The sequence below is a fragment of the Oryctolagus cuniculus genome, chromosome 11 (assembly GCF_051225735.1).
Source record: "Oryctolagus cuniculus isolate XC-2025 breed Fujian yellow rabbit chromosome 11, ASM5122573v1, whole genome shotgun sequence".
Lineage (NCBI taxonomy): Eukaryota > Metazoa > Chordata > Mammalia > Lagomorpha > Leporidae > Oryctolagus > Oryctolagus cuniculus.
In genome coordinates, this window is record NC_142877.1 from 13922211 (window position 1) to 13935613 (window position 13403).

The 13403-nt window shown below is 55.1% G+C and overlaps 1 protein-coding gene across 5 annotated transcripts; it reads right to left on the bottom strand.

The window, feature by feature from the left end:
- Nucleotides 1–5284: 5284 nt before the first annotated feature.
- On the bottom strand, nt 5285–11593 carry DBNDD2 (dysbindin domain containing 2). 5 transcript variants are annotated; one of them, XM_089307925.1, is made up of 4 exons: nt 11357–11593; nt 8493–8639; nt 8161–8298; nt 5285–5947 (listed from the first exon to the last, which is right to left on the bottom strand). In XM_089307925.1, the coding sequence occupies exons 2-4, from the start codon at nt 8629–8631 to the stop codon at nt 5742–5744; spliced, it is 483 nt and encodes a 160-aa protein (XP_089164051.1). In that variant the 5' UTR covers nt 8632–8639; nt 11357–11593; the 3' UTR covers nt 5285–5741. The 5 variants fall into 5 exon arrangements, with proteins under 5 accessions (XP_089164051.1, XP_089164050.1, XP_069907876.2 ...); XM_089307924.1 differs by lacking the exon at nt 11357–11593 and adding an exon at nt 10856–11185; XM_070051775.2 differs by lacking the exon at nt 11357–11593 and adding an exon at nt 10483–10846.
- Nucleotides 11594–13403: the final 1810 nt, after the last annotated feature.

Below are 13403 nucleotides of genomic sequence, written 5' to 3' on the forward strand. Positions count from 1 at the left end.
AATGAGCACCTGATACAGTGAGCATATTTTTGGCCATCACCTAGATTCTACCACTAACATTTTACCATACTCGTGTTTTATCGCAGATCTGCCCATGCATCCGTAAATCCATCTTACGGTTTGCTGCATCTCAATGTAAGCTGTATACATAATTCAACTTCCTCTGAATAATTTAGCATGGGGCCAGCACTGTGGCACAGTGGGCTAATCCTCCCCCTGCAGCACTAGCATCCCCTATGGGCGCCGGGTCGAGTCCCGGCTGCTCCTCTTCCGATCCAGCTCTCTGCTGCGGCCTGGGAAAGCAGTGGAGGATGGCCCAGGTGCTTGGGCCCCTGCACCCACATGGGAGACCTGGAAGAAGTCTTGGCTCCTGGCTGCAGCAATTTGGGGAGTGAACCAGTGAATGGAAGACCTCTCTCTCTGTCTCTGCCTCTCACTGTATGTAACTCTACCTCTCAAATAAATAAAATCTTAAAATAATTCAAGCAGGCATTTCATTAACTGGGGTTCCATGTTTACATTTTTTTCTGATGTGAAACTCAAATACAGTGAAATGAGTGAACCTGATGTGCACATTGAATTTTGACAAATGCATACACCCATGTAACATTCCTGAAATCCCAAAAAAGTTGGCTAATGTCTCTTCCTATTTAACCCCTGCCTCCCCTCCACTTTCCAGAGATGACCACTGTTCTATTTTTTTCCTGTAATGTTCTAGAACTAAATCTATAAATGAAATTATCACATGCGTGATTTTTGTGTGAGGCTTCTTTCGTGGGAAGACGGTTTTGGAGAATCATTCCTGTTCTTGGATGTAATCGCAGTTTTTTGTTTTTATGTATTCTGCCGATGCACATCTGAACTCTTTGAAGTTTTCTTATTATGAATGATAGTGTTGTCTGTACAAATTAAGAGTGTAGACACATATTTATCATATCCTATAGGCATGTGGAATTGCTGGATTAAAGAGGTGGTGTATTTAATTTTATAAGAAAGTGTCGGGCTGGCACCGTGGCGTAGTAGGTTGAACCTCAGCCTGCAGTGCTGGCATCCTATATGGGCAACAGCTGCTCCACTTATGATCCAGCTCCCTGCTAATGGCCTGGGAAAGCAGTGGGAGATGGTCCAAGTGCTTGGGCCCCTGCACCCACATGGGAGACCTGAGAGAAGCTCCTGGCTCCTGATCGGCCCAGCTCTGGCCATTCTAAGACCATTTGGGGAGTGAAGCAGCAGATGGAAGACCTCTCTCTCTGTCTCTCCCTCTGTCTGTAACTCTGCCTCATTTAAACAAAACAAAACAAAACAAAAAAAATCTGTCAGATGTTTCTCCAAAATATATCAATGTGTGAGTTCTGCTTGCTGCATGTGCTGGTCAACATTTGGTTTTTAATTGTTTTCACAAGTTCCTTGAATTTGCTTATCCTCATCATACAAGATCCAGTCACCCCCAACGAAGGCTTACCCCTCCACCCTCTCTCGTGAACCATCATTCTTTGGGCACCTCTACTATAGCCTTCATCACGCTGTATGCCCATCACCTGTGGCCACGGCTGCTCCTGGAAGAACTCTTGGTCACCTTAGTAGTTCTGTTGCCTCAGCAAACTGGAAAGCACATGGTAGCTCCTCAGTAACATTTGAATGAGTGAGCAAGACAACACCATCACAGACATTGCTCTCACCCTGCCCTGCTATGCAGTGTTGAGTTTTGTGCACTTCTGGGAGTCCCTGCAGCACGAGCCTTCTGATAAATCCTCTTGAGCTGCCACCCCTTCTATTTCCTGCAGAGCACAGGGTTCTACAAGGATGAGCTAGTCATCTTCCCTACTCTTGAGTCCGTCACCATGTCTACCCTATGACAAGTCTATGCAACAGAGAAGCCGCACTGTGACTTTATTACAACAGACAGCAGCCACACTGTCGTCAAGAGACTGAAAGCTAGGCTCCTTGATTCGGAGCTGGCTCCAAATTATCCTCCCATCTCAAAGGGTACTTTGTAGCCTCAAAAAACAGTCAGTTGGAGATGGGGGCTCTGAGGACCAGCCAAGGCCCTTGTGGTTTGGCAGGAAGAGAGATCACTGTCCCAACCAGGAAGTGGTCCTGTGGTCTCAGCTGACCCTAGACTTTTCCAGACATGGCTGGGGTTCACAGTAGCCAATCTGAAGTCACCCCATAGTCTCACAAACAATTGTCCGTCTTGAGAGGGCTGTAGATCCGTCTCCTCGGGCAGGCTCCCCGTCCCAAACCTCACAATCTTAGCATTGTGTGCCTGGGGTACTAAAAGATTTTTTGGCATGCTGACAGCAAGCCAGCCAATAGAGCGTCCCATCATTAACCCTTGAGGGAAGGGGGTGATCCTAATTGCTGAGAAGCCTTGAATGGCAGGGGCTATGTAGCTCACGGGTCACAGCCCAAGAACAGTTTACACAGTCAAATGGGTGGTAGGAAGGAAAAGGTGGAGGCACAAGAGAACGGAGACCAAGTCTGCCGTGTGCAGTGGCCATAAGCAAGTCAGAAAACACTCAAAGGTTAACATGGGGCTGGCCCCAGCCCAGCTTAGTGGATGATCTCAACTTGGACTCAGAGGCTTTTGCACAAAGGTATTCACTTCACAGGCTTCCTGGAGATGGGGGAAGGCTGCCACACCTCCTTCCCAGGAGTAAGTTTCTCACTAGTCTTAGAAAAAGCACTTGGGAACAGTCACTTACCATGGCTTCCCGCAGGAGTGGAAGGAAGACAGCAGCCCTGTCGCTCAGCCTGGGCGGCACAGAGAGCTTTGAGATTTAGGCTGAAGATCACTGATCCCATGACAGATGGAAATGGAATGATTTTTTTTTTTTTTTTAAACAAGACAAATGAGTTGTAGTTCCTTAAGGCTGGGTCCTCTCATTCAACGTTCTCTCCCTGGGCAAGCTCATTCACACCCATGCTTCACTTACAACTAATATACTGACAATTCACTGACATTTTTCCAGCCCAATCCTCTCACCTAAATTCCATCCTCATGGATCCAACTGCCTACCCAAAATGTCCTCTTGAGACACCTGAAACTCATTCTGTCTAAAACCCAGTGTCTTACTTTCTTTCCCCGCCTGGTTCTTTCCTAAACTTCGCATCGGAGTAGAGGCTCCGGATCGTCCTTCGGACAAGCAGAAACAATGGCGGTTCCCTGGACGCCTTCCTCTCTCACTCACCAGTCACATCTCTGAGAATCTGCCTCCTAAATCTCTTCGTCGCTTGCCATTTCTGCAGCCCCTCCACCCTCACCTCGTCCACTCTCTTACGTAGACCCCCACAATCCTTACAGCCTCCAGGCGTCTTCTCCGGTGTCCACTAAGCAGCCCTTACAGCCGCTCTTTCCCTAATTTCCTCCGTTTCATCATTCAGACTTGAGCTCCAGTGCTGCTTCCTCACAGGGAACACCGATAGGATCTCCTGGGGGCCGGCGTTGCAGCATAGCTGGTTAAGCTGTTGCCTGCAACGCTGGCATCCCCTATGGGCGCCAGTTCAAGTCCCGACTGCTCCACTTCCAACCCAGCTCCCTGCCAGTGTGCCTGAGAAAGCAGCGGAGGATGGCCCAAGGGCCCCGGCACTCAGATGGGAGACTGGGAAGAAACTTCTGAGTCTGGACCAACCAGCTTCAGCCATTGAGGTCATTTGGGGAGTGAACCAGCAGACGGGAGCTCTCTCTCTCTCTCTCTCTGCCTTTTATTTATAAATAAATAATTTTTTAAAAGGGGGGAGGGCTCTCTCTGAATAAGCCAAGTCCTTTTTAGTGCCAGTCATGCTCACAATTTTTACATTTGAGGCCCTGGTAGACTATTAACGTCACAGGAGCAGGAAATGTGTCTTTTTGGCCACTACTGCATCCACAAGACCATCAGAGCCTTGCACATGCGAAGTCCTAACATTGAGTATTTACTGAACAAAGAGTGGCATTTATTTGTCTGTATCCTGCCTGGACCCAATTAAGCGCATCAGCACGCAGGTCTATGAGCCACCGTCGTCTCTGGCTTGGATTACTGGCTTATTTGCCTGTTCTGCAGCGCACTCCCTGCGATACAGCCAGAATCAGCTTTTTAAGAAAGCCAACCACCAGTAATGTTTTATTCCTTCTGATACAAACTCTTAACGTGGCTTCTAGTTACCTACCCCATTACGAATGTCACCTTGTTCCTTAGCAACAAAACCCAGTTCTCCCGACACAGCAGCTATGCCTTTCTAAAGGAAGTGGCCAGGGTGCTTCTGAGGCGTCTGACAGGTGGCACAGAAGTCAGATCACTGATAATTCAGCGACTCAAAAGGGTTATCTTTCCAAAAACCAGCATTTCTGTTGGTCAGAACTTCCAGACACTTAAAAGTAGGAACAGCCATCCGGCCGGGCCCTCTTCGCCCATCCCCCACGTCTTCAGCTTTCTTCCAGTTTCAAGGTCATGGTGACTGACCTCTGAAAGCCGTTTTCGACATGAGGTGTCAGTGAGAAAGCAGCCGCATATCTTGTCTGGCTGAGCAAAAACAGACACAAAGGAGCCCGGGGCACAGTACCCAGGGGGCATCCATACGGCCCCCTGTGCTGGACTTCTTTAATAGGAGGACATAAACTTATTTCTGGAGCCATGATCTCCTAGCAGGCAGAATGATGAATTAAACGTGATACAGACCTCACGCGTTTCACAACCTAACCTTCGTCAGTCTTACTTCTCCCTTCTCGTCACAACCAAAAATCCAGTTAAACTGAGGGTGTCGCCTTTCCCTCCACTTGGTCTACAAAAACTGCCCTTTCTGCCTGGCTCGCTCCCCATCCTCTGACCTGCTACCTCCTAACCACCCCTCGGATCTCAACTTAAAAACCAGCTCTTCCATGTCCACACGAGCTCGGTTAAAATGCCCCTATCCTCTGGTACCAAGCGGCTTCAAAGTTCACAGGATACGTGCAGACTTCAAAATCTTTTAGGACCAGAACGAGCATCCTTTAACCCCATTCTCCATGGACTCTCCAAAGTCCTCCGGCGCCACAGCCGCTCCGATCATGCTACTGACTACACTGTGAGCTGTGGCATTCGCTTCATTTTCTCCTCCACAGACAGGAAACTCCAGGAAGGCAAGGGACGCGGCCTGTTTGGCTCAGAACTGTTTTCCAGATACCTAGCGCAAGTGTTCAAGATTTCTTTAAGAGTAGGATGAATGAGTGGTCGGGATACAGTCCTGGTGTAGAGCACTGACAGAGAGCTGGACACCTAGTGAGCCTGACAGCTCTGCAACGTGAAAAATGCAATGGGATGCTTGGTAGGCTGTTACTTGTTTTATTATTTATACCGTGCCCTGTTCCAAAAAGGACGTAAGGAGGCAGAGGGCTGGAGCTCCACCTCACTTACAGTACTGAGGAGTGCACGTCCATTAGACACTGGTTTAGAAGATTCTAGGAGAAAACTATGGGAAAGTCTGGGGGAGGGAGCAGTGCTGAGAAAGGCAGTGGCATCCTGCCCTACGTCATCTTGTGTCTCCTCACTTGCAAGACCTACCTCAGAGTAACCCAAAAACCGGCGGGAGGGCTGCAGCGGGAACTGATTAGCAGAAAAGCAGGAGCGGGTTAATTCTCAGAGGGCCACGCCATCCCACCATCCTGCCCTCCTTCTCGTGCCTACTGCAAGTAGAGTCTGGTTCTTCCCCCGGGGAGCTCCGCTGGGCCCAGGACCTCCGATGAAGCAGAGCCAGCTCAGTCAGTCTGTCGGACGGGCCCAGTGCTAGCTGCAGGTTCCAGGCTCTGCCCCCGCATCGCCTCCATCCTCTTCCTCGTCGGACTGTGCCAAGGGCGTGTCTGCCCCGCCGTCACTTGGATTTGGGCTGCGCGGGTTGGTGGAGGAGTTGGAAGACGTGGAGGAGGTCCGGGATGTGGGCCTGTCTGCCGCGGGCACTGGCAGGCTCAGTTCCACTGGATGGTCGTCCACCCCTGCTCAGAGACAAGAGGGGGTCAGGCCCACAGAACGCCGTGGAGATGATCTGGTCAGGAGAACTGAGGTCCGGAAAGGACAGGGACTTGTCCAAAGTCACTTCACCGACCAGCAAGAGCCGACATGAAGACCTCCAACTCCTGACCCCCGGCACCTTCCCCATCACCACACTTCTGGGCTCCATCGTCACGTCAACCCATGCAGAAAGCTACCTGTGTCGCTTACAGTAGCTTTGGGCAAGTCACCACCCTGCTCAAGGACTCTGCTCCTCCTCTGTAAAAAACGTTACCTGCATTCCCCAAGGGTCTTTTTTTTTTTTTTTAACTCTTTTTTTTTTTTTTTTTTTTTTTTGACAGGCAGAGTGGACAGTGAGAGAGAGAGACAGAGAGAAAGGTCTTCCTCTGCCGTTGGTTCACCCTCCAATGGCTGCCGCGGCCGGCGCACCACACTGATCCGATGGCAAAAGCCAGGTACTTATCCTGGTCTTCCATGGGGTGCAGGGCCCAAGCACCTGGGCCATCCTCCACTGCACTCCCTGGCCACAGCAGAGAGCTGGCCTGGAAGAGGGGCAACCGGGACAGAATCCGGCGCCCCGACTGGGACTAGAACCCGGTGTGCTGGCACCGCAAGGTGGAGGATTAGCCTAGTGAGCCGCAGCGCCGGCCTCCCCAAGAGTCTTGATGATAAAATCTACAAATGCTCATAAGATGTCTGGCATTGTAAGTATTTAAATAAGGAGTGTCTATCTTACAAGGGAAGCACGTGGGCTTTGCAGGCAGACTGTTTGTAACCCGGCTTTTCCATTTGGTGGTGGTGTGACAACCTCTCTGAGCCTAATTTCCCTCTTTATAAAGTAGGGATTAGTGGAGCTGGTGCTGCGGCGTAGCAGGTTAGCTGCTCCCTGCAGCATCAGGATCTCATATGGGCGCCAGTTTGAGTCCCGGCTGCTCCACTTCCAATTCGATTCCCTGCTAACGTGCCTGGGAAAGCAGCGGAAGGCGGCCAAGTGCTTGGGCCCCTGCACCCACGTGGGAGAGCTGGAGGAAGCGCCTGGCTTCCTGGCTTCCAGATGGTCCAGCCCTGGTTGTGGCGTCCGTTCCGGGAGTGAACCAGTACATGGAAGACCACTGTTGTTCTACCTCTGCTCTCTCTCTTTGCAACTCTGCCCTTCAAAGAAATCAATCTAAAAAAATAAGTAAATAAAAATAAAAAAAAAGGGAATTCCAGCTTCTTGCTCATGAAAATCCTGGCAGGTAGTAGTGATGGCTGAAATAACTGGGCTCCTGCCACCCACATGGGAGACTTGGTTTGAGTTCCAGCTCCCGGCTTCTGCTGTTGAGGGCATTCAGGGAGTGAACCATCAAGCAGATGGGAGCTCACTCTGTCTGTTTGCCTCGCAAATAAATTAATTAATTAATTTAAAAAGTAGAATAAAATGGGGCCAGTGCTGTGGCACAGCAGGCAAAGCCACGGCCTGCAGTGCTGGCATCCCATATGGGCGCCGGTTCAAGTCCCAGCAGCTCCACTTCTGATCCAGCTCTCTGCTATGGCCTGGGAAAGCAGTAGAAGACGGCCCAAGTGCTTGGGCCCCTGCACCCACGTGGGAGACCCAGAAGAAGCTTCTGGTTCCTGGCTTCAGATCGGTGCAGCTCCAGTCATTGTGGCCAACTGGGGAGTGAACCATCGGATAGAAGACCCCTCTCTCTCTCTTTCTGCCTCTCCTTCTCTCTCTGTGTAACTCTGACTTTCAAATAAAAAGAAATCTTAAAAAAAATAGAAAATGGGGATTAGCACCCGCTCTGATGAGACATCGTTAAGCACTGACGTGATACATGTAAAGTACTTAGGAACAAGTACTAGGAACCTTAGCGAAGTCTTAGGAACCCAGATTCCTGTTCTGTAAATATTGTGATGACTAAAATTGCTTAAGTTGTCGAGTACAAAAATTATATATTAGCTTAATTACAGTAATTATGTTAAACTCACAAACATAAAATTAAAAAGGCTGCAGAGGTCGGCCATTCCTCCAGTCCTGATGGGGCATCTGTAACCCAGTTCCCCTCAGGGTCAACTTCCCTAAAAAGCAGAATAAGCAGCCGTGCTTTGGCGGAAACAGTCACTTCCAGCCCCTTACTTGGAATCCTCCCCAGCCCAGAGCCTGACATCTGGCTCCGGCAGACTGGTGCCCACGGCCCCGAAGCAGGAGCCATACCTGCCGTTTGGGGGGTCGGCGGAGGGTCTTCACAAGGCAAGAACACGTCTGCTCCGTCCTGATCGCCAAGGTCGATGAGTTCCACTTGCTCCAGTGTGTCCACGTTCACTTCCATGGATGAGATACTGCCTATGGGGGCTGCAGACCGGGACGGGGCGCGTCAGGAGGGGAGGACCCAGCGGAAGCGAATGGGACAGTCAGGTCAGGCCCCAAGGTGGAGGGTTCGAAGGCCAAGGAAACAAGAGGGGAGGGGTCCCCCAGGACTCAGAACCCACACACCGCCTTCTTGGTGCAACTCGAGCCTCTATCTGTCCTCAGGACTTGCAACTTACGTCTCTGGGACTCGAGATGCAGGTGGGACAGAGGGAAGACAAACTCTGTCTCCGGCTGTAAGATGTCCTCGAAGAATTTCTGCCGCTCCCGCAGGCGGAGCTGCTGGCGCTCCAGGGCCGCCCGCGGATTTGGGTCCATGTCAGCAACTGCAGGGAAAAGGAGCAAGGTGAGGAGGTGTGGCGGCGAGGCTGGGAGGGGGCACAGCCGGGCTCGGGCTGGCAGAGCAGGGCCCTCTGCAGCCAGCATCCCCAGCCGTGGGGGCCTCTGGTGCCAGCCTGGGCACTTCTGGCCTTGGCCGCCTCCTTCTCCTTCCCTGAAACCAAGTCCATCCTCCTAAGTATCAGGCGGGGGGCGGGGCTTGTCCGGGCCCCACAAAGGGGATGCCAGCTCCAGGCACGGCAAGAGGTCCTCTGTATTCAGGGAGCGCAGCCAAGGGCCAGCACACAGCGTGGTGCCCTTCAGAGCGGGGCTCCAGGGGCTGGCCCAGCCCAAAAGGGGCGGAGCTCCTTCTCCACTTAATGGACCAACTGGTCTCAGCAGGTGGGGGAGGCGGACAGGGCAGTGCGGGGGTGGAGGGTCCTCCCCCTCCCGTGCTGCAACTCCATTCCTCCCCATCCTTCTCCCTCCACACCCCACCCCCACCATCCTTTCCAAACCCTTTCCCTGAACTCACAGCCCCGACTTCCAGACTTGGCTCTGCCCATCTGAAGATGGCACAAGGCACCCCCGTGAAGGTGGCCATTCCGGGGCTACCATCTTTTTCTCTCCACTCCAACAGCTCCTTTGCTGCTTCCAGCTGCCTCTCCCCCCACCCCCCACCCCACGGTCTTATCTCCCTACTGGTCAGTGAGTAGACAGCAGAAGGGTGGGTCCCGGGTCCAGCGCCGGCCGGGCTTCCTGACCCCAGGGCTGAGGCCTTTCGAGAGCCCGTGCCGGCGTCTTTACTCCCGTCCCTGGCATTCTGCTCCGGCCATCACCAGGGGCAGGGGAGTTTCTGCCCTGAGGACCGGACCCTCATCCTCCCAAGCAGTCTTCACTCTGCCCTGGGACAGGGCCCAGCCTGTCCGGGACCCTGGCCAGCCCCACGGGCGCTGGGGCAGCTCAAGGGGAAGCCAAGCCAAGTGCGCCCGGCAGGGCCGAGGAAGCGTGGGGAGGCTGTGCGACCGCGGGCTGGCCGCGGAGGAGGGAGGCGCTGACGCCGATTCCAGGGAAAGGCTCCGGGAGCTGCCGCCCAGGTCATCACGCTAAAAATACCCAGGGCCCCGGGGGGCCGTCCGCTCCCGCAGCGGGGCGGGGGAGGACAGGTCGAGGGCGGGGGAGCGGCCGGGGACCGGGGGCTGCCGGACGACCCCTCTCTTTCCCCCTTCTCCTAACCCCCGGGGTCTCGCCAGAGTGAAGGGGCTGCTCTCTGGGGACCGCGGAACCAGGAGCAGATGAAGGCACTGTTTACGCGACCATAGGTGCTTGCAGAAGCCGGGAGGAAAGGTTTGGGGGTGGGGGGCCGGAGGCTGCCCGAGGTCCGGGCAGGAGCCAGCGAGAGCGCCCTGTCTCAGCCCCACCCGCAGTGGGCAAGAAGCAAAGAATTCCCTAAAAAGGGACGCGCCGCGCCGGGGGGGAGGGGAAGGGAGCGCTGCCCCTCCCGGCCAGTCCACCCTCGCTCTCGTCCCCGCCGCCGTCCCCCGCGGCACCTGCGCCCACCGCCGCCCGAGCCCCTACCTGCCGCGCCCGGCGCCCCCGCCGACTCAGTCTGTCCGCTCCGGCGAGGCGGCGGCGGGGGCGTGGGAGCGAGCCGCGCCGGCCGGGGTGGGGCTGCGCCTCCGGGTCTCCCCCGGGACCGACGGGCCCTGGGAGCCGGGAACGAGGAAGAGGCGGGAGGCGGAAGTGGGGGAGGGGCGGCGGCGGGCGCGCTCGCTCGCTCTTCGCCCAGCGGTCGGAGGCAGCCCCTTTGGAGCGCGACTGCTCCTACTTCCAGGGCGAGCAAAAAGTTACCCGCACGCATCCTGCTTCCCTGCAACCCGCGGGACTCCTCGGCACTCCGCCCTCGCCGCCGACGCCCGTGCGCTCATCTCCGCCTCTCCGCTGCACACTTGCGGCACCCCCGCCCCGCGCAGACCCGCGGCGGGCACACGCGCCGGCCCTGCCCACGCACACTTGCTGCTCTCCCACTCCCGGCGGCGCCCACGCGCCCTGACTCGCCGCACCCTTGGTCACACTTGCCACACTTAACCCGCGCATTTGTCGAGAAGGTGCACGCTGGGGAAGGGAGGGTGCGACCCACCGGAGCGGCGGAGGGGCGCCCTGCCCGGTGCGGCCCAGCCGGTCAGGTGCATTTCAGCAGGCGACCCCCGACCCCGGGACTCACCCCCGCTGCTCTCCCGATGCCTGGCTCTGGACTGGACAGCCGCCGCCCAGCCTACCAGCGCACTGGGCGGGATGGGCGCCCGAGGGGTGGGCCGCTGCGCCGCGCCCCTGGACGCCGGCGAGGAGCCAACCCCATGGTGCTAAGAGGGGCGCTGCCCATCCCTCCCGGCTAGGGCGGAGACGCCGAGGCAGGCTGCCCGCCGAGGAGCAACGCCTGTCCCGTTCGCAGCGCCTCCTAGGTCGGAGCTGGGCTGGCAGTGCCCAGTCTAGCATCCCCTGGACCACGACACCATGCCCATTCTCCTCCTCCTTTCCCGCCCATCCCCTCGTCGTCTCAGCTCCGGAAGCAGCGGGGCACCAGCAGCTGGGGACGGGTGTCAGCCCCAGATGCTTCTGCCCTGCGGTCACTCGATAATTCATTCAACAAACATCCGGGAGCCAGCCAGGAACTGGGCGTCGTCCTTGGCAACTCCCTTTCCTTGCCGCCCACATTAACACACACCTCCATTTCCTGTCCATTCGCTTTCCTAAGGATCTTTCCAGCCCGCCGTGCCCCTCCGTTTCCGCCACAGTCTCTTCTTTCTGCCTGGCTTTTCCGTACTCACTCTGGCCGGGCCGGGCCGGGCCGGTTCCCCCACCCTACAGCCAGTTCCCGTTTCAGAACACAGGCCCGCCGGGCCACCCCTGCTCGGATCCCTTCGTTGTCAGAATACAATCCCGGTGCTGCCGAGCTGAGTCTGGCAGAACTGAGTTCATCAGCAGAGGGTGGAGGTGTGGAAAGTCCTGGACCAGCACCCTGCAAACACCCACAGCTGTCTCTTGCATTAGGTGGACCCCATCACAACCCAGTGAGATAAATACAGCAAGCGGCCCGCCCACCGGTTTATGAGAGTGGAAACCAGTTTGTGGGAAGCAACAAGCGAGGTGGTTAAGGCGTTGCAGTCCACAGGTCTCCCTGGGGTTGGAAACCTGCTGCTGCCTTTAGCCAGCTGGGTAAACACTCACCTTCTCTCCTCCCTGATCTAGGCCATTAAATGGGAATAATTAACCCCTGGTCTGTATGACACAACCCGTATAAGTGCTTACGGCAGGACCCGGGCCCCTTGGAGACATTCAGCAGACATTAGCTGATCTGATGGGTTGAGAGAGAACTGTTCCATGCTTTTCTGACACTGCAGGGAGTGAACCTGCAGTGTTCACGCGTCCACAGAGTTTACCGTGTACCAGCGGTAATGTCATGCGCTGTACGTGTATTACTCTGGACAGTCCCACGGGGTAAGGACTGTTACTATTTCCATTGTACAGATGCAGGCACTGAGGTGCACAGAGGTGAAGGCCCTAGAGCTGGCACTGAATGTAGGCTGCCTGCTCCAGAGACTGCGGGGAACCACTATTCCCAGCCTGTCTCTCTTGATGAGTTTTCACCTGTTTAAAAAAATATTGATTCATTTATTTGAAAGGCAGAGTAACGGGGGTGGGGGGGGGGTCTTCCCTCCACTGGTTCACTCCCTAGATGGCCACATCGGCTGGGGTTGGGTCAGGCCAAAGCCAGGAGCTTCTTCCAGGTCTCCCACATGGGTGCAGGCACTTGGGCCATCTTCTTCTGCCTTCTCAGGCACATTAGCAGGGAGCTGGATCAGAACTGGAGCAGTCAGGACTTGAACCAGTGCCCATATGGGATGCTGGGGTCGCTGGTTGTAGCTTTACCCACTATGTCATAATGCTGGCCTCAATTTTCACTTTCCAAGAAGTATGTCACTCAGTAGTAGCCACTTGGTCCCATTTTCCAGCATAGAATGAGACCGACGCATGCGTGTGACAGACGGGAGCTCAGTTCCCACAGCCGTCTCCCCCATTTGCAGGCTTGTTCCTGGAAATAGGACCCCATGGATTACTTGGAGCCCAAGAAGCTGAACTGTCAGCAACTTCCACCCCTTTTTGTGCTAGATATTTGCCACAAGAAGAGGTGGAGGGAGCAGGGAGAACACCCAAGCCGAAAATCATTTAAGGGGCTAACTGGAAAGGGTGTCACCCAGAAAGAGGCGGGTCAGGGGTGGGTGGACAAAGGAGGTGGAAAGCAGATGGCCAGAGACTTCTGGCTCCCATCTGGGACAAAAAGTCTGAGAAGGGTATCATTACCACACTAACAACAATTTTGAAAAAAAATGAGTATTCTACAAAGATCATAATGCTTGTCAAACCCATTGGAGAGCTGAGGTTGCAGAGCAACCAATCAGTGTGAATTCCAAGCAAGGACAAGGGCCTCCAAGGAGAGGTGGGGTCCAGGCCGGGCTCACTTGTGCAGCAGGAGGAAGGGGGTCCAGGCCGGGCTCACTTGTGCAGCAGGCAGAAGGCAAAGTCCCCGTGCCAGGGTGAGCTCAGCCACCATATTCACAGGAGGCCTGCATGAGAGCACAGAACCCGTGGGAGCCACAGACACTGAGGGGATCACAGAGCAGAACCCAACCGGCCTGCACTCCTGGCCAGAGTGGCTCAGACCCACGAACCCTACCCTTCACACCACATCCACGGAGCAACTGGAACCCCAC